General features: G+C 42.6%; 1 protein-coding gene across 1 annotated transcript in view; it reads left to right on the top strand.

Annotated features, from left to right (window-relative positions):
* The first annotated feature begins 1,965 nt into the window (after positions 1–1,965).
* gk5 (glycerol kinase 5) overlaps positions 1,966–21,023 on the top strand; it is a 69,429-nt gene continuing 50,371 nt past the window's right edge. The window contains 1 exon segment of the mRNA XM_052018978.1: positions 1,966–2,529. Within this exon segment, the coding sequence (XP_051874938.1) occupies positions 2,401–2,529 (129 nt within the window). The 5' untranslated portion in view covers positions 1,966–2,400.

Genomic DNA, 21,023 nt, shown 5'->3' with positions numbered 1-21,023 from the left:
ACTTGCGGGCTGCCCCCAGAACACTCTACGCAAAAGATGCATTTCACTGTGTGTTTCAATGTACATGTGATTAAAAGAAATCACGAGGCTGCAGACGTTGGAATCTGGAACAAAAAAGAAGTGCTGGAGAAACTTAGTGGGTGAAGCAGTATCTGTGTACACCCAGGGATTTGATTATCCCTTTTCATCCACAGATGCTGCTTGGTTGACCTGCTGAGTTCTTCCAGCAATTTGGTTTTTTTTTTGCTTCATGTCATGTAGCATAGTTTCTGCCACCAGTGATCTCCTAAATTTGCATCGAATGACCAGAGTAGCTGATTTATCCCTACCGAGATCTTCCAAATTCTAGCTTCAATATCACTAAGATCATTTTGCAAACGTGGTCAAGGACAGAAAATCATACTAATTTTTACACATTAAACCCAACATGTTATAAACGAGAACAAAAATTCTTCCAGAGGATTGTGAACTTCTGGAATTTTCTACCCTAGAGGGTTGTGGATATGAGATCATTCTGGGTATTTAAAGAGGAAGTAGATGATGAAGGAATTGAGGGCCATGGGGAGCTGGCACAGAAGAGATGAGACCTGCAGCAGATCAGCCATGATCATACCCATGGGAAAGGCTTGAGGGGCTGAATGGTCTCCTCTTGCCCCCATTTTGTTATGTTATGACTCATCCTAGCTCATAGCATTGTTGTACTTTGTACTGTGACTGTTACACATTGTGAGACTCACTGTAAAAATAGTGTGTGTGTTTTCAGTTCAGTTTTTAATTCTCTCAGTTACAGGGCTGCCACTGTTGAAAATATTGACCTGTTCAAACCCACTGACATTGCATAACCTTTGCAGGAAGGGCTTCAATGAGAATACAAAGCTCTTTTGAGGACCACTCATGAATTCAGAAGACCTGTGTTCAAAAATTGAGAGGGGGAGGAGAGAAAGTTAGAACTAAGAAGAGAAAAGGTGTGCTGGAGGGAAGAAATAAGAGGTGAAGGGAGAGGGCAGGAAGCTGCAGGCGATGTTATTCCATTGCTGTCAAAGGAATTGAGCCCCTGAACCATGAAGAGCACCACATTGGACAAATTGTGGGATAGTGATCATCCTGACTCACATATGATATTGTCAAAAAGCAGATGAACTTCTGCTGACAAGGGCAAAGAAAACATTATAATCAGTTTAAAAAGAGATTAGGTGAGTATAATAAAAGAAACTGCATGATTATTTTACAATATTTTATACAGGCAATATTAATTATCTGTAATGAGGATAGGTTGAGTGAGCTAGGGCTTTTCTCTTTGGAGAGAAGGAGGTTGCGAGGTGACTTGATAGAGGTGTACAAGATGATAAGAGGCATAGATCGAGTGGACAGTCAAAGACTTTTTCCCAGGGTGACAATGGCTAACACAAGGGGACATAATTTTAAGGTGATTGGAAGAAGATATAAGGGGGATGTCAGGGGTAAGTTTTTTTTTTACACAGAGAGTGGTGGGTGCGTGGAACGCACTGCCGGCAGAGGTTGTTGGGGCAGATACATGAGGGACATTTAAGAGACTCTTAGATAGATACATGAATGATAGAGAAATGGGGAGCTATGTGGGAGGGAAGGGCTAGATAGATCTTAGAGCAGGATAAAATGTTGGCACAACATTGTGGGCCGAAGGGCCTGTACTGTGCTGAAGCGTTCTATAATACTTAATTAAAAGTCAATATCTAGAAATTGAATTTTCACTTCCAGGCAAAATTATCTTTTCTATATCAAAATTCTTACATGGCCTTTATGCTGGGCATGAGTCAGGTGCTATGGAAATGAAATTCCCACAGTGGCAAGAGCAGTGACATCACACGACTGAGCAGGAGAGCACCAACGCGTGTGCCTTCAAAAAAAAACAAAGGCGCCGCACCTCCCCTTTAAGATGGGCTGATGTGTGACGCACGACGTTACAGGCGGGGCGGGCCGGGGTCAATGACCGGGAGAAGGTGGCAGAGGCGGGGCATTCGCTGCGTCCGAAGCAGCGCCTGGTCAAATGGACGCTCCAGCGCGGCGGTGCCTCCTCCTGCCGGCCGGACACCGGAGCTCGGCAGCCCGTCTCTGAACGGCCGCCTGCGTCTCGGGTGGCCTCGGTGGAAGGGGGAAGGAGAATGCGAATGTTTTGTGCAACTTCCCGGGGCGCTGACGATCCGCCGAAGTCCTTCGTTGGCGCCGTTTCCTGGTGCTGGTGGCGCGCTTGTGTGAAACCGTCTCCCCCTCCATCCTCCCGCCTCCTGTCGCTTCCAGCCCGCCCCTGAGGTGATTTAGTGGGGTTTTCTTTTCTTCTTCCCTGCCTTTACTTTTCATAGTGCCTCCTGCCCTGGCTGTGTGACTCCCGGCCGCGCATCCTTGGCACCCACCGCCCCGGTCATGGGCTCCGTCAGGAACGGCTTTCAACGCGGCGACATGTACGTTGTGGCCGTCGATGTGGGCTCCACGTCCATCAGGTGCTGCGTGTACGACCGCGCCACGAAGATCCGAGGTTTCAGCGGCAGAACGGTGAGGTCCATGTGGCACAGAGACGCCCGCGAGTGTGAAGGGGGACTAAATCTGGTGGCAAACAGCGCAGGCTGGGGGAGGGGACAGGTTCAACCTGAACTTGTGTCTGTTGTCATGGGGAAAGCAAAACTAGATTACGCGTCTCGGGCACTTCATCACGACATCAGTTTAATGCGATTATAGCGACTCAACAAATCCGGTTCCTTGAATTCTGAGATCTATTGGTGTTTTAAATCGAAAATAGTTCAAATTTCTAACACTTTCGTTCTCCTTTCGGGATGTGACTGTCAGCGTTTATAGCCCACGTGGTGGCACCAAGCAAAATTGTTCTGACTGGGATCAAGTACCGAGCCGGGTGTAACACCTGTCTTGAATTGAAATGTTTTGTCGGACTTGAACTTCACACATTTACAGGTGGTGGTAAACTTCGGTCGGGTAGCTGGGCTAATAAAAAGTACTCCCTTAGTGCTGTTGGGGAGAGAGCTTTGGATTTAGACTCGATGACGATGAAGGGACCGGCGAGATATTTCCACATTGTGATAGTGTGAGATTTGGAGAGGAGCCTGCAGATGGTGGTGTTCCCATGCTGCTGCCCTTGTACTCCTTGCTGCTATAGCTACACATCTAGATGCAACGCTGCAGCCGCATTGTTACGAAAAGGAGTAATTGCAGGTTTGGAGGAGTGGATGAGGTGCCAGTCAAGTGGTTTGCTTTATGCCCGCGATGTGCAGTCTCACATTGGTGCTGCACTTATCCAGGCAACTGAGAGCGCATCAAAGTCGAGTTTATTGTCATATGCACAGGTGCAATGAAAAACCTACTTGCCGCAGCATCACAGGCACATGGCATCACTTAAGCAGCATTCACAAGAGAAACCTAAATTAAGTATAAATTGTGCACAAATTTTGCAAGAACACAATTAGAACGAAACAAAGTCCACTTTCCTCACTTGTGGTTTGTAAATGGTGAAAAGGCTTTGGGGTGTCAGGAGATGAGTCACTTGCCACATGGTACCCTGCATTTGACCTGCACTTGTAGCCACTGTGTTAATATGACTGGTATATTTGTTTCTGGTAATGCAATTGAATGTCAAGGACGAGTGATTAAGCTCTTTTATTGGAGATGAACCTTGCCTGGTACTTTTATGGTGGGAATGATACTTGTCACACATCGGCCATGCCCAGGTTTTGCTGCATGCAGGGGTGGTCTGGTTCATTTCTTGAGCTGTGAATGACATTGAACATTATTCCGTCATTTGCAAGCTTCCCCAGTTTTGACCCTTTGATGCAAGGAAAATCAGCTGAAGATGGTTGGGCCTGGGGCTCTACCCTGAGGAACTGCTGCAGTGATTTCCTTAGGTGATTGACTTCCAGCAGCCACAACCATCTCCCTCTGTACATGGTTCAACTCCAGCCACTTTGCTCTTGGTGCCTGTTGACTCTTCTAACCAGGCCTCCTTGATGTTACACTTGTACCAATGTTGCCTTGATATCAAGGGCAATCACTTTTGCTTCTGCTTACCCCTGGAATTCAAGTTTTAAGTTGATGTTTGCACATGATTGTGATGAAATCTGATATGAAGAAAATGCTATTTTACATTTTATTACTGTAGGCTGGCTTTATCATTGCTTTATATATCGTGTTCTGTTCTGTTAACATGGGGGGCAGTGGGGTGGCCAAATTGGCCTTGGCCATCAGCACTGTGTGGTTACATTGTTGGGATAGCAACAGTTTTTTTACTTGGTAAACAAGATACAACAATAACAATCAACGGTTGTCAAGGCATAGGAATTAACATGTTATATGTAGTATAATCTGTGATCATGACTGGTTTTGCATTAGTACAGCAAGACCAAATCATTGTATGCTGCTGAAAGCCTGTTCCTCTGGGTGTCAACATTGAAGGGCTAAGGTTACCTGTTATGATAAATGGGATAGTTACTTGGCTGAATAGTTGGCCTTGTTCGCTTCCATTTTTTCATGTATCAAGTTTGACTTGTCTTTCAGTGAGGAGAAATTGCTGGACATGCAGTCTGTTGAGGAAACTGTTCAGGAAATGACTTAAATATGTACAATTTTTTTCTTGCCTTGGCTGGTAGCATCTTGCCTCTGAGCCAGGAGTTATGACTTTGCATCACACTTTGGAAACTTCAGATTATGGAGGCTGACACATCAGCACAGTTCTGAGTGATGCAATCTGTGAAATGCTGTAATTGAGATGATGCATGTTGGTCATAACTGTGTGAGCTGGCTGCCATGATCGACACACTAAAATAGTTGCTCCATTTCATAGGACGTCTGACCTCAGAATACTTTTTTGGAAGTGACTTAAGAGCATGCTAAATGAAATACTTTTCAAGTGCATTTTCAGTGGAATCTGGGGAAATGTTTGGAGTGCCTGTCCTGCTGAGTGTTCCTTGCATCTTGTTTGTATTTCCAGCATCTGCAGCCTTTAGGCTTCCAAGAATAAGTCAGTTTGATTGTCCTACCTTTGAAAGCTGGGGCTTGTAACAGACCAATGAAGTTTGGGTAGTGGATTTATTAAGATATCCATAGGGAGGTAAATTGATTTGGAGCTTCCATAGGTAGATTGGTTTACTAAAGCCACCTTGATTGTGAAAATTGGGTATGAAGAGTTGAAGTTCGCTCTGAGAAGACCTGAGCCATCCTTTCTCTCCCCCTTGCTTCAGCTTTTAAATTTTGTTTCAAAAATAATGCAGCAAGAAAAGTCACTCAAAGCACTTGTTTGGGAGACACAGGAATACTTGGCCATGAACTCGGGTGTAATTGGATCTGGAGATGACAAAGGCATTTGGCTTTCGCCAGCAGAAAGGACAAGAAAAGAGCTGGAAGCATGCAAAGCTGTGTTTAACCTTTGGGGAGTCTTTATTGTTGAGGAAGATGTGGGCTTTGAAGTGCAGTTTGACACACAGGTTTTTTTTCAGCTTGAGAAGGTGATAAAGGAAGGGAGCAGCAGTAAGGCAAGGCTGGAAACCATAACTTTGATTTCCCCAATTTTGGTGAGTGGAAGTTGTGGCATGAAGTTGCATCAAGCAGAGCAGTAGGACTGAGAGATCAGTATAAAAATAGACAATGCTGGAAATACTTAGTGGGTTAGGTTGCATCTGTGGGAAGTGAAGCAGAATTAACTTTTCAGGTTGAAGACCCTTCGTCAAAACTGGGAAGGAGACAAAAGCTTGTAGAGCTGTAGGGAAGTGGGGGGGGGGGGGGCGTGGGGAATGTCTCTGATAGGGTAAGACCAGGGGATAAGTTGTAAACAAGGTGTTCTGGTCAATGACTTAACTGGATCTGTTTGAGAGTGAGAGCGTAGACAAAAGAATGTAAGCGTTGTGAAATGCAGAGCAGGAATATGTGCCTGGCAGGTCAGGCTGGGTATGTCCTGCATTCCCAAAGGACAAGTCAGGGGGCGGTGGGGGGGGGGGGGGGGGGGGGGACAAACGAGCTGAGCTCATGTCACAGATGGGCAACTGAGACAGACAGAGAAATAAAATTACTTAAAGTTGAAGAATTCAATATTGAGTCCAGAAGGCTGCAACATGTGTAGGTGGAACATGAGGCCATGTTCCTTTAGCTTGGGTTGGGGATCGTAGCAACAGTACAGGAGGCTCCAGACTGATAGGTCAGAGTGGGATGGAGAATTGAAGTAGCAGGTAACAGCAAGCTTGGGGTCGCACATGTAGACTGAACACAGGTGCTTTGCAAAGCAGGCACCCAATCTCTGTTTGGTTTCTCCGGTGTGGAGGAGAACACTGAATGTAGTATACCAGATTGGAAGAAGTACAAATGAATCGCTGCTTCACCTGGAGAGACTGTTTGGCTCCCTGGATAATGGGAAGGGAAGAGATGAAAGGACAAGTGTTGCATCGCCTGCAGTATCAAGCCAAAGTGCCCAAAGGGGGAGGGTGGTTGGTGCAAAATCAGTATTTTGTTTTATATACAGTGGCATGCAAAAGTTTGGGCACCCCGGTCAAAATTTCTGTTACTGTGAATAGCTAAGTGAGTAAAAGGTGACCTGATTTCCAAAAGGCATAAAGTTAAAGGTGACACATTTCTTTAATATTTTAAGCAAGATTACTTTTTTATTTCCATCTTTTACAGTTTCAAAATAACAAAAAAGGAAAAGGGCCCAAAGCAAAAGTTTGGGCACCCTGCATGGTCAGTACTTAGTAACACCCCCTTTGGCAAGTATCACAGTTTGTAAATGCTTTCTGTAGCCAGCTAAGAGCCTTTCAATTCTTTGGGGGATTTTAGCCCATTCTTCCTTGCAAAAGGCTTCTAGTTCTGTGAGATTCTTGGGCCGTCTTGCATGCAATGCTCTTCTGAGGTCTATCCACAGATTTTCGATGATGTTTAGGTCGGGGGACTGTGAGGGCCATGGCAAAACCTTCAGCTTGTGCCTCTTGAGGTAGTCCATTGTGGATTTTGAGGTGTGTTTAGGATCATTATCCTGTTGTAGAAGCCATCCTCATCTTCAGCTATTTTACAGACAGTGTGATGTTTGCTTCCAAAATTTGCTGGTATTTAATTGAATTCATTCTTCCCTCTACCAGTGAAATGTTCCCTGTGCCACTGGCTGCAACACAAGCCCAAAGCATGATCGATTGATCCACCCCCGTGCTTAACAGTTGGAGAGGTGTTCTTTTCATGAAATCCTGCACCCTTTTTTTCTCCAAACATACCTTTGCTCATTGTGGCCAAAAAGTTCTACTTTAACTTTATCAATCCACAGAACTTGTTTCCAAAATGCATCAGGCTTGTTTAGATGTTCCTTCGCAAACTTCTGACGCTGAATTTTGTGGTGAGGACGCAGGAAAGGTTTTCTTCTGATGACTCTTCCATGAAGGTCATATTTGTGCAGGTGTCGCTGCACAGTAGAACAGTGCACCACCACTCCAGAGTCTGCTGAATCTTCCTGAAGGTCTTTTGCAGTCAAACGGGTTTTGATTTGCCTTTCTAGCAATCCTATGAGCAGTTCTCTCAAAGTTTTCTTGGTCTACCAGACCTCAACTTGACCTCCACCGTTCCCGTTAACTGCCATTTCTTAATTACATTACGAACTGAGGAAACGGCTCCCTGAAAACATTTTGCTATCTTCTTATAGCCTTCTCCTGCTTTGTGGGCATCATTTATTTTAATTCTCAGAGTGCTAGGCAGCTTCTTAGAGGAGTCCATGGCTGCTGATTGTTGGGACAGGGTTTGAGGAGTCGGTATTTATAAAGTTTTGAAATTTGCATCACCTGGCTTTTCCTAATGATGACTGTGAACAAGCCATAGCCCTAACAAGCTAATGAAGGTCTGAGACCTTGGTAAAAGTTCTGAGAGCTCAAATCTCTTGGGATGCCCAAACTTTTGCATAGTGTTCCTTTCCTTTTTTTTCACTCTAAAATTGTACAAAACAAAAATAATACACTAATCTTGCTTAAAATGTTGAAAAGATTGTTTCATCTTTAACTTTGACTTTTGGAGATCAGTTCATCTTCTACTCAACTATTCACAGTAACAGAAATTTTGACCAGGAGTGCCCAAACTTTTGCATGCCACTGTATATATTGAAATCAGTATCTGGAATCTCACCATCACCTGCTGATGTCTTTGGGCACCTGAACAGTTCTGGTGAAACTTGAAGCATGGAAACAGGCCCTTCAGCCCATCAGATGCCTGCTGACCATTATGCACCATTTTATTCTCTACTAATCCCATTCACACTAATCCCATTTTATTCTCTCCACATTGCCATCAACTACCCCCAGATTCTACTCCTCGCCCACAGACCATGGATGATAATTAATGCATCAGATGTCTTTGAGAGATGGTAGGGAATGGGGGCACCTGAATGAAGTCCACACAGTCACGGGGAGAGCGTGCAAACTCCACACAGAGGGCACTGAAGGTTTGGATTGAACCTGGGTCTCTGCAGCTCTAAGGAGCTGCATCACTCTGCTGTTCTGCACAGTTTCTAGATTTTCAGTATCATCATCAGATTTTTCTTTCAAAAGTGTCTTCACTTTCCCTACATTACAACAATGACTACACTGCATGTCCCTGGTTGTAGAGCATCATTGGCTGTAGGATGGCCTGACTTGTTCGCTTGAGAAATTACGCCGCATCTTCCCTCTGGGCATTTCATGGCCTTTAGATCATGGTATCAAATTCAGCAGTTTTAGATAACTCTTTTCCAGCTTGGCCAGGTCTGTAAACTTGTCTGTTCAACAATATGAACTAAATTTTTCTCTCTCCAGAGACACATTCTCTTTTTTTTGCTCCAGAAGCAGCTCTGACCCATTCCTCACAACTTTACATGTCCCTTTGTCTGTTTGTCCTCTCGCACTCTCTGCCCTCCTTAATCTATTAACCAGGTGACACAGTAGCGTAGCGGTTAGCGCGATGCTATTACAGCACCAGCAATCGGGGTTCAATTCCCGTTGCTGTCTGTAAGGAGTTTGTACGTTCTCCCGTGTCTGTGCGGGTTTCCTCTGGGTGCTCCAGTTTCCTCCCACATTGCAAAGACATACGGGTGGGTTAATTTGGGTTTAAAAAATGGGCGGCGCGGACTCGTTGGGCCGGAAGGGCCTGTTACCATGCTGTAAATAAAATTTAAAAAATTTAAATTTTAATTTAAACTGGAAAACCATGGCTGTACTTTATCAGATATTTCCTTTTGTTCTCCCATTTTCCAGCCCCATCTGTGTAACACAAGCAAAAACAACACGTAACCTTTTGTAGGTAGGAGTGCAAAAACTTTGTTTCTCTCCCCGATCTGATAAGGTGTCATTAACTCAAAACTTTAGCTCTGCTTCTCTTCCTGCCAATGTTGCTTGACCTACCTAGTGTCTTCTGTTTTTATTTCAGATTTCCAGGATCATTTTTGTTTTTTTAAAGAAATGTTCATGATTGCTCTATCTTTCCCATAGATGCAACAATGATAGTTTCGCATCCATTTCTGGTGAAGCACTTTAGGGTGCTTGACATTGTTGATGGTGTGAGATAATGGAGGCTTCCCTATTGTTGTAATTCAGGATCATTGAATAATGTGCAGTTTGCCACAGAATAATTACACCTCCAGCTTTTAACATCAGCGTTGGAGATGTTGGGCTTGTCCAGGATAATTGATAGAATTAAGTGGAGTGGAGATCTAGTCTGTGAAAGGAAGGAACGGATCAAGTTCTAAAGTCAAGAAAATAGTGAAGCTTGTTTTGGATCTTTCAGTTGGCTGCCAAGGTGGTAATTTCATCTGAATGTTTTAAATTAAGTATGTTAATTCCAGAAGTGAGTTCACTTAAGCAAATCGGCTAACTTGGTTCAATCAGGCAGCATCACAGGGAGAAGAACCTCCACAAACGTAATCTTTGTAGGTGTGAGTATGAAAGACAAGGCTGTAATATTAGCAGTTGATAGTGGTATGTTGGTGATCCCAATCAGATCATCCTGATTCCTACCATTGCTGATTCAAATTTCATCTAATTTGATTTGCTCCATAATGTCAAGAAATGCCTTGCAAAGGCTGTGGGCTTGGATATGACATTGGCTATAGTGCTAGGGACTTGTGCTCCAGAACTATCTGCCCCCTTTGACTGAGGCACTCCCGTGCAACAACAACACTGGCTTCTATCCAACAAGCACGTTCGACCAACAAAAAGGATAAATCCAATCCAAGCTACTAACCCATCCCGCACTCTGTTGTCAGCAAAGTCAGGGAAGGTGTCAACAACTGTACAATTGGATTGCATTTATTCATAAAAAAACTTGCTCACTGATGCTGTGTGAGCCTTGCTGGAACAACTCACTTCCAGACCTCATTGCAGCCTTAGTCTGATCATGGACAAAAAAGCCAAAATCTAGAAATGAGATGGAAATGACAGCAACCCAAAGTAGAATTTTGTAGATGTTGGAAATTGGAACCTTGTGTTGAAAGTTTACTGGGCACTGTGCTGTTAACAGTCTTTTAACTCTCCACAGGTGCCTCCTGATTTGATGAGTATTAGCAACAAATGTTTTTTTTAAAACGAATGTGACATTAAGGCAGCATTTGACTGAGAATGCAATAAATAATCTAGTAAAACTGAAGTCAATACAGATAGACACACATTGCCTTAAATCTCCTGCAGTAATATTCCAAGCCAAACTTTTTCAGCTGTTTCATCATTAACTTTTTCTCTCTGCCACGTCAGAAATGGGGATAGTTATTGATGCTTGCAATGCTCAGTGCCAACTTTCATAAAATGGTGCAATTGATACCTGCACACAGCGCAACCCGCATAATGTTCAAACGTGGGTGGTAAGTGATTAACAACACTAATGCTACACAAATACCTGGTTACAACTGATTGAGAAAGAATCTAACTTCCACTCCATGACATTCTATTGCGATTATATCACTAAGTCATCCCACGTTAACATCCTGATGCTCACTGTTGATAAGAAACTCAGCTGGACCAGCCACATAAATACTGTGGCTATAAGAATAGGTCTAAAGCTGGGTATCTGTTGGTAAGTGACTCACCACCTCTTTCTTTAATTTATTCATTTTCTGAGATTCTTGCTATCACTAGCAAGGCCAGTATTTGTTGCCCATCCTTACTTGCCCTTGGAAAAAGTGGTGGTGAGCTATCATCTTGAACCATTGCAGTCCTTATGCTGAAAGAGCTCCCATAGTATCATTGGGCAGTGAGTTCTAACGTTTAGACCCAGCAATGGTGAAAGATGCATTTCAAAGTCAGAAAGGTGTGCAATTTCAAAGACTTATTGGCTGCAAAGCAAAAGTTGTGAAATGGATGGAATATACTCCATTTGCCTCAGTGAGGGATGTTCCAGTGACACTACAGTAGATTGATACCATCCAGGGTAAAGTAGTCCATTTGTTTGTTATCCTATTCACTGTCTTAAACATTTACTTCCTGCAAAATAAGTGCCATCTGAAAGATGCAAGCTCTCCAAGTCTTTAGTACGATCCCAATCTACACTTTTTAGAAGGACGTGGGCAACAGATCCCTACAAACATCACCTCATCCAAGTTACTTCCCAAGTTACATTTTCCTGACAAAATACATTCATTGTCACTAGCTCAAAATTCTGGAGTACCATCCAATCAGCATTGTCACCAGCAGACTGAGGTAGTTCAAGATGGTAGCTCAATAGCACCTAAAGGGCAATTAGACATGAACAATAAATGCAGCTCTTGCCAGAGTGATGCCCAGATCTGTGAATGAATATTTTAAAAATCTGTGCCCTTCCTGAACCAATTTCAATCATGTAGAAATGCAGCTGGATTTTGGTCTGGAACAATGTTGGATTGCATTGTAATAAGTAAATTTAACATGAATGTTGACACTCATGAGAAAGGCACTCATGAGAAAGGCAAAGGATATTTCCATTAGAAGTTTCAAGTAAAGCTGAAAGGAAAGTGAGGTCAAGGTTGTTTGTTCAACATGAACATAATCATTTTTAATATTGGAGGCTTTTTGGAATAGCAAAGTCCAAATTGTGTTGGAAGCTACCTTTGGCTATCTTGCCTACAAATCACATACTTGGAATATAGTCACTGTTGTAGCAATTTGTAAATGCTGGTGTTTGACAGAAGCAAAGTGTAATGTTTCAGTTGGTGGTGATTTGCAAATTGAGCATTTTTAATATTAGGATTGAAAACCTTGTTCTCTTCAATATGCTGTCTCATTTCAGAGCCTCATCCAAAGCCATGCTCTAACAACACAGTGCAGAGCTGTTAGTAATGCCCTGAAATTTTAGTTTAGTTTGTGTTCAAGTCCAATAATGTCTTGCAGTCATGACTTACTGACTAGCAACAAAGTAGTATGTATTCAAAATGTAAAACTCTTCAGTCCTTTGGACCCTTGAACATTTGAGGACTTCTACCAACTTTAGCATTGATTAGTGCCTGAAAAGTGAACAATTCTGTACGTTCAGCACTAGAACAGGAAGTAATGTTTTATTTCAGTCCCATTCTTCTAGAGAGAAGATTGGAAAATGGAGAGGAGGAAAGTAACCATATTATGGAATTAACTAAATTCTACCTTCAGAGGAGGAATGAAAATTTGAAAAGTCACCTGAAAATTTGATCCTTTTGCTTCAGCTAACCCTTAAAGATTGGAGCTGAGTGACACTTTGAAAGTTTTCATCATGAATGATTTATTTGCCGTACATTGGAGGGTCAGCAGGAAAAATCACTTCAACTTATCTGTAGGTGGCTTTAATCTCCCAGTATTTAATGCATGTATATGATAAATTCCATTGATTCAAATAAATGTAAAATTCTTCAGAAAAGTGTGGAGCTATCCACTGTTTTGCAAGATAATTGGAATTGCTCTTGGACCTGTTACCAAACAAAGTTGAAATTCTGCTCCCATGGGAGTTTTGGTAAGAGAATAATAACACTATTCATAAACATGAAGCTGTTTGGAATTTTTGATCCAGATTGGGGGCATTTTGAAACAGTCACTTGAGGTACAATTATGTAAGAGATCAGGATTAATAATTTTGTAAAAGCTGTTGCTGAGTGGTTCCAGTTGTCAAGTGTTAATAACGTATGACCTTTTCATAATACGGACCAGTGACTGCTTATGAAATGGTAAATATGCTGCCTGTTTAAAGGTTGCACAGTAATTCACTATTATTGTATTTATTATCATAGACTTTATCTTTATGGAACTGTGAACTGAAGCTGACTTACAATTTTTGAGAATTTCTTGGGCATGATAACTAAAAGTTGTAACACCTAATTCATGGCTTTTTAAAAGCAAGAAGCTCCAATTCACCATTGTTACCCACTGCTCTACTTGGCATTGACCAGGCTATTATGCTGGCAATCACATTTGCATTTATTTCCATACAATTGGGTTTTATAACACTCCTTGTAAATGAAATAAAATCCAACTTAAATATATCATTTTTCCATAAATAGTGGGTTAAAATTATGTAGTTTAAGATTACTGATTTAAAAACATACACACTGAAAACATGTATGCAAAAAAAGCACATTTAATATAGATTTCTTTAACCAAGTATGTACCAATGCACAATGTGTAAGTTTACTTGATTTCAATGTTAAAATGCTTCAGAATACACTATATTTCTTTTGAATCTGGTGTTTTAAAAAAAAGTGTAGATTTTTATCTCCAACTCTGGAGAAACCAGCATATCCAACTCTGGTGCATCCTGTTTGTGATGTACATAAATGACCTAGATGAATATGTTGATGGATGGGTTAGTAAGTTTGCAGACGATACCAAGATTGGTGGAGTTGTGATTAGTGTAGAAGACTGGTGACGGATACAGTGTGATATAGATCAGTTGCAGATGTGGGCAGAGAAATGGTAGATGGAGTTTAACCCAGATAAATGTGAGGTATTGGTAGGGCTAATGTCAAGTGGCAGTACAGTCAAGGGGAAGATCCTTAACAGTGTTGAAGAGCAGAGAGATCTTGGGGTGCAAGTCCATGGTTCATTGAAAGTGGCTACACAGGTAGATAGGGTGGTTAAGAAGGCTTATGGAATGGTTGCATTTATTAATTGAGGTATTGAGTGTAGGGGTCAAGAAGTTATGATGCATCTCTATAGAACTCTGGTTTGGCTGCATTTAGAGTATTGTGCGCAATTCTGATTACCTCACTATAGGAAGGATGTCAAAGCTTTAGGGAGGGTGCAGAGGTCATTTACTAGGATGCTGCCTGGAATAGAGGGCATGTGCTATCAGGAGAGGCTGGACAAACTTGGGCTCTTTCTCCCTGGAGTGGCAGAGGCTGAGGACTGATCTGTTGGAAGTGTATAAAATTATGAGAGGCATAGAGAGGGTGGACAAGCAATATCTTTTTCCCATTATTGAGCGATCCAATACCAGAGGGCATGCATTTAAAGTGAGAGGGGGTAGGATCAGAACAGACATTAAGGGGATGTTTTTTTAACCTAGTGGTGGATGCCTGGAATGTGTTTCCTGATAGGATGGTGGAGGCAAATTCATTGGGGGCTTTTAAGAGGGGCTTGGATGGGCACATGAATGAGAGGAAAATAGGGATATGGGCATTCTGTGGGTAGGAGGGATTAGCTATGTTGGCACATGCTGTTCTTTGTCCTATGTTTGTATAGCTGACCAATGGAAAAGCACTGAGTTTTGAGATTAAGGCCAACAACTTGCAGTGATTGTCCTTGTGCCTTGTTAATGCTTATAGCAAAATTTAAGTTGAATGGGGAACTCAAGTCACTTGATTTGAAAAGTAGATTAGATGGGAAAATTGGTATCCAAGGGATGAAGACATTTTCCCCAACAGCATTACCAGTCATTACTGTAGCCTTATTAAATGTAGTCATTTTTGAAATGATCTTGTGCCGTTGCATAGTATTGGTGGATCTAAATTCCTGAGTAGCATGATGGAAGTTCCTTTTAGTTCAAGTTTGTGATGGTGTTACGGACTCAGTGAAAGTCCCTTTAAGATAGAGAGTGTGTGTGTATGTGTGTGTGGGGCGTGCTTACATCAATAGAAGATAAAGGACATAATGACGTTGTTGAAGAAGTCAGAAGAAGGAGAGAGAGAGAGAAGGGAGAGAGACACCAGCCTGCTTGTTTTCTCTATCGATGGATGAGAAACAATAACTGTATTTGCCACTGAAATCCATGTATGGAAGTTGGAAGTAATCCGGTGGAGTTCACTTTGTTGCTGACCTGTAGAAGGAAACAGGTATTTGTATGTGGACGACCACGGTTCGGATGCTTTTCGGGGTGAGGAAGTCACTACCGAGTAAACACTGGAGTGTCGTTTGGGTTCCATCGTGGAACATTTGGATTTCGTATGTACTCTCTCTATGTTTTTCTACATCTACATCTTCTCTTCAGACAACGGTGGTTGTTGAAGAAGCCCTTGCTCATGTTTCACCTTATGGCTTGCGGAACTGAACTTTAAGAACCATTCCGGAACTGGGAGTTTTGGACTTTGCCACACACACACACACACACACACACACACACACACGACGAGTTTAGTTTTGGGGTTAACGTTCGAGGTTTAACATTTTTGAATTCTAACATACTAACATTTTTACTTTTATTTTACGTATTATCATAAGTAGTGATTAATAAAATAGTTTTTAACACTAAATCATGCTCGGTGTGTTTTTTTTGTTGCTGGTTCGTGACAATGGCATACCAGGTGGTGACTGAGTTTAAAAATGCAACAGGAAAATGTGCAGTCTTGTCAATGTCTCTCATGCAATCAATGGATTGGACAGGTTGTCCAGGAAACTTCAAAAGAAGGTCTTCACTCATGGACTGCATTGCCTTTTTTTTTGGTGCTCAAATTGCTTTTTCACACGACCATTGGTAGTTGAAATAGTGTTGAGTGATATCTACCATATTGATATATATTTCAATTAAATCACTTCTCATTCTTCTAAATTTGAGAGTAATGTCAGAGTGTGATCTTGTATAGCAAACCCACCATCCCAGAAGCCTTGAGAAACAAAGGACTATTGATGCTGGAATCTAGATCAAAAACATGATGATGCTGGAGGAACTCAGCAGGCCAGGCAGCATCCATGGAGAAAAGCAGGAAGTCAACATTTTAGGGTCAGGACCCTTCAGGACTGAAGATAGGAAAAGGGGAAGCCCAAGGTTCTGTCTTGGAACCTTGTAGCCTAACGGCATGGACGTTGAATTCTCCCACTTTAAGTAATCCCCAGTCCCCTTCCCCACAACTCCCCCTTCCTTTTCCCAGCTGATCCCTCTTCTTTTTCTACCCCTTTTTGTTTTCTTTCTCTCTTTAGCTTTGACCCATCCCCGGTGGTTCTGCTCTCCCCTCCTCCCCTGCACTTTACTATCATTATCTCTTACCTGCATCTACCTATCACCGCCTTATGCCCATCCTGCCTCCCCTCTTTTGTCCACCTATCACTGCTCTGCTTTTCCTTTCTATATATTGGGTTTCCCCTTTCCTATCTTCAGTCCTGAAGAAGGGTCCTGACCTGAAATGTTGACCGCCTGCTTTTCTCCATGGATGCTGCCTGGCCTGCTGAATTCCTCCAGCATCATCATGTTTTTCATCCTAGAAGCCTTAACTGGTGAAATTACACCAAATTCCCCAATTTGCAAGCATATTCTTCTTGGCAAAGGGAGACCAGACCTGTGTATGATTAGTCCAGCTGCAGTTGTATCAGAGCTCTAGATAAGTGGAGCAAACTTTCTTTACGGTTGTACTGAAATCCTCTGGTAAGGCTGGGATGTGGTGAAGGAATGTTTGAATGACAGAAGTGATGATTCCAGGTGAAAGCAATAATGATGGCTAGTTCAAAACAAAAGTTATGACTGGGGGCTGATCAAGGGGGTTTGTAAATAGGATAAGACGAGCAAAATCAGAAACCACCAGAAGGAGGAGGAAAGTATGAACACAGGTGCTGTAATGGCAGAGGTAATTTTGTGGAAATCTAAAATAAAAGCAGATAATGCTAGAAATACTCAGTAGGTTGGGTTATATCTATGGAAAGCGAAACAGACTTAATGTTTCAGGTCAAAGATCCTTCATAGATAATTAAGTTTGATCTTTGTATGATTACATTTTCAGAGGGAACCAGGTGGAGGAATGTTGTTGGAATGTGAAATATTGATGTGGTGGGATAGGGCAAGGATTTGAATTATAAATATGAGGGTATGTTTTGTCATGCACAATGAAAAGTTGTGCACCAGTTTTGATTGAGAATGCATCCTGTTCTGCAACTCAGTACTGACTTTTCACTTAACGACTAGCCGTTATTAAAAAGTTTTATCAGATGCGAGAAAATCGATTGATAGTTTCAAAATTTAATGAGAGGCTTGCATTTTTAAAAATCCTCTTCACAGCCTCCAAATCTCTGTTATACAACCAATAAGCTTAGAAGTGTTATCACTTTCACATTGAAAGTACACTGCAGTCGATTTGCACAAAGATCCATCAGCAGAAAAGTGGTGTTGATCAAATGAATTATTTTGAATGATGTTGGGGAAAACGTGCTTGAAATGGGGTGAGGTGAGCCTTTTACTCCCATATGAGAGGGTAGAGGTGGCATCTTAATTTCTGTCTCATTTGAAAGATGGAAATGCCAACACTGCAGTATCCCCTCAGTATTTCATTGGAGTCCGATCCCATGATTTCAAGCAAACATTCTATCCATTCAGCTAGGACTAACATAGTAGATACTGAGTTGCAGTGCCATGTTGGTCCATTTGTGTTGCTTCTGAGAATGAATATTACAGAGTATTTCTACAAAGTTGTTGGAAAACTGTTTTGTCTTAGCTCGGATGTTAAATCTGTGAAGTATAAATAAGACCTTCACTGACTCTGAAGTCCAGCATTAGCTTCTCCAAGTCTCATTCCTCTTGATCACAGCATCAGCTGGTTGGCGATCCTAGCTCAACAGAATTTACATTTTGTTATTTTTTTTCCAGGATGTATACATCACTGATAAGATCAGCATGCATTGCCCAACCCTTGTTGTCCTTTTGATGGTGGTGAACTCTTGAACATCAGTAGTCTTTCTACTCCAGTTACTCCCACAAAATTAGTTGTGGAGTTACAGTATTTTGACCTTGTGACAATGAAGGAACAGCAATATAATTCCAAGTCTGGATGATGTGTGATGTGGAGGGAATCCTGCAGCTGGTGGTGTTCCCATGCACCTGCTGCTATTGTACTTGGTGGTGGGGGTTGTGGGTTTGGGAAATGCCGTTGGAATCTCTGCATTGCGTTTTGTAGATTGCACAGTGCAGCCATAGAGGCAGTGACTATTAGGGTGGTGAAAATAAGTGCCAATTAAGTGAACGTGTTTGTCTATTTAAGCTAGTTTTGGTGCTGCTAGGTTGCATTAATCCAAATAAGTGGAGAATCAAAGAAGCTGGTGAGATTGTGGTTTTGAGATGATCACTTTCCAGGAGAGACTCAGTCTCTGACCTGTGTTTGTAGCCACAGTATTTTTGTAGTTAGTCTGGTTGACTTTCTGGTCAGTGCTCACCCCCGGGGCATTGGTTAATGTGGGACTAAGTGAACATCAAGAGTAAGTGGTTGGACCCTCATTGGGGATGGCCTTTGCCTGACACAGATGTTAGGCCTCTGTTTGCATGTTGTCTAAGTCTCTCTGCATGCAGGAACGGACTGCTTTTGCTGAGAAGTTGTGAATCGAATCAGAATCGGGTTTATTATGACTGTCTTGTATGATGTGAAATGTTTTGCGGCAACAGTACAGTGCAATTTCACAAAATTACTATAAATTACAAAATAAATAGTGCAAAATAAAAAGGAATAACGAGGTAGAGTTCATGGACCATTTCAGAAATCTGATGGTGGCGGGGGAAAAAGCTGTTCCTGAAGTGCTGAGTATGGGTCTTCAGGCTCCAGTACTACCTCCCTGATGGTAGTAACAAGAAGAGGGCATGCCTCAGATCATGAGGGTCCTTAGTGATGGATGCCACCGCATTGAGGCACCACTTCTTGAAGATGTCCTAGATGGTGGGGAGGGTTGTGCCTGTGATGGAGCCGGCGGAGTCTACAACCCTCTGTGGCCTCTTGCGATCCTGCGCATTGGAGCCTCCATACCAGGCTGTGACGCAACCAGTCAGAATGCTCTCCTCCATATATCTATAGAAATTTACAAGACCCTTTGGTGACATACGAAACTCCTCAAATGCTTAACAAAGTTGAGCTACTAGCATGCTGATTTCATCAATGTGTTGGGCCCAGGATATATCCTCTGAGATGTTGATGTCCAGGAACTTGAAGCTGCTCACCCTTTCCACAGCTGACCCCTCAGTGAGGATTGGTGTGTGTTTTCCTGACTTCCCCTTCCTGAAGTCCACAATGAATTGAACTAATCATCAGCAAACACCCACATTCTGACCACCCGATAGAAGAAAAGTCATTGATGAAGCAGCTGAAAATGATAGGGTCTGAGGAACTCCCGAGTGATGTGTTGAGGCTGGGTTGATTGACCTCCAACAACCAGAACCTTTGTAAGCATTATGACTCCAGTGGGGGTGCTTTCCCCTTTATGCCCATTGACAAGTTGTACTCGATACCACACTCTGTTAAATGCCACCTTTATATCAAAGGCATTTACTTTACCTTTGGAATTTAGTTCTTGGTTCCATGTCTGGACCAAGATGGTGTTGATATCTGGAACCGAATGATCCTGTCAAAACATGGAAGCTATTGAAGAGTGAGTGCCACTTGTTACGGACTAGGTTACTATTGGTGAATGTCCCTTTAAGATAGAGCATAGTGTGTGTGGCGTGGTTACAACAACAGAAGATAAAGGACGTAATGACGTTTTTGAAGCAGTCAGAGGAGAGAGAGAGAGAGACCAGCCTGCTAGTCTCTATCGATGGATGAAAAACAGTAACTGTGTCTGTTACTACAATCCACGTATGGATTTTTGGAATAATCCAGTGGATTCCACTTTGTCATTAACCTGTAGAGGGAAACAGGTATTTGTGTTGATGGCCACATCTCGGATGCCTTTCAGGGTGGCAGATACTTCGGAACAAAGCAGTGGAGTTCACTTTGTTGTTGACCTGTAGAAGGAAACAGGTATTTGTGTGGACGGCCACGATTCGAGAGCCTTTCGGGGTGAGGCAGATGCAGTGGAGTAGTCACTGCTGAGTAGACACTGAGGTGTCGTATGGGTTCCATCATGGACCATTTGGATTTGTAATTACTCTCTATTTTCTCTCTACATCTACGTCTTATCTTCAGTCAGCGGTGGTTTTGAAGAATCCTTTGCTCACGTTTCACCTTATGGCTTGCTGAACTGGACTTTGAGAATCATTCCTGGAGTTTGGGAATTTGCCACACAAACACACTTTGAGTTTAGTTACATAGAAACATAGAAAAACTACAGCACAATTCAGGCCTTTCGGCCCACAAAGCTGTGCCGAACATGTCCCTACCCTAGAAATTACTAGGCTTACCTGTAGCCCTCTCTTTGTCTCATCTCCATGTACCTATCCAACAGTCTCTTAAAAGACCCTATTGTATCCGCCTCTACCAGCGTTGCCGGCAGCCCATTCCACGCACTCGCCACTCTGAGTAAAATAACTTACCCCTGATATCTCCTCTATACCTACTCCCCAGCACCTTAAACCTATGTCCCCTTGTGGCCACCAATTCAGCCCTGGGGAAAAGCCTCTGACTATCTACCCGATCAATACCTCTCATCATCTGTATACCTCTATCAGGTCCCCCCTCATCCTCTGTCACTCCAAGGAGAAAAGGCCGAGTTCCCTCAACCTACTTTCATAAGGCATACTCCGCATTCCAGGCAGCATCCTTGTAAATCTCCTCTGCACCCTATCTATGGCTTCCACATCCTTCCTGTAGTGAGATGACCAGAATTGAGCACAGTACTCCAAGTGGGGTCTGACCAGGGGCCTATATAGCTGCAACAATACCTCTCTGCTCCTAAATTCAATTCCACGATTGATGAAGGACAATACACCATATGCCGCCTTAA

The sequence above is a fragment of the Pristis pectinata genome, chromosome 6, assembly GCF_009764475.1.
Source record: "Pristis pectinata isolate sPriPec2 chromosome 6, sPriPec2.1.pri, whole genome shotgun sequence".
In the NCBI taxonomy this organism is placed as follows: Eukaryota; Metazoa; Chordata; class Chondrichthyes; order Rhinopristiformes; family Pristidae; genus Pristis; species Pristis pectinata.
Note: the sequence above shows the minus strand (reverse complement) of the source record. Positions and strands in the feature narration are given on the sequence as shown.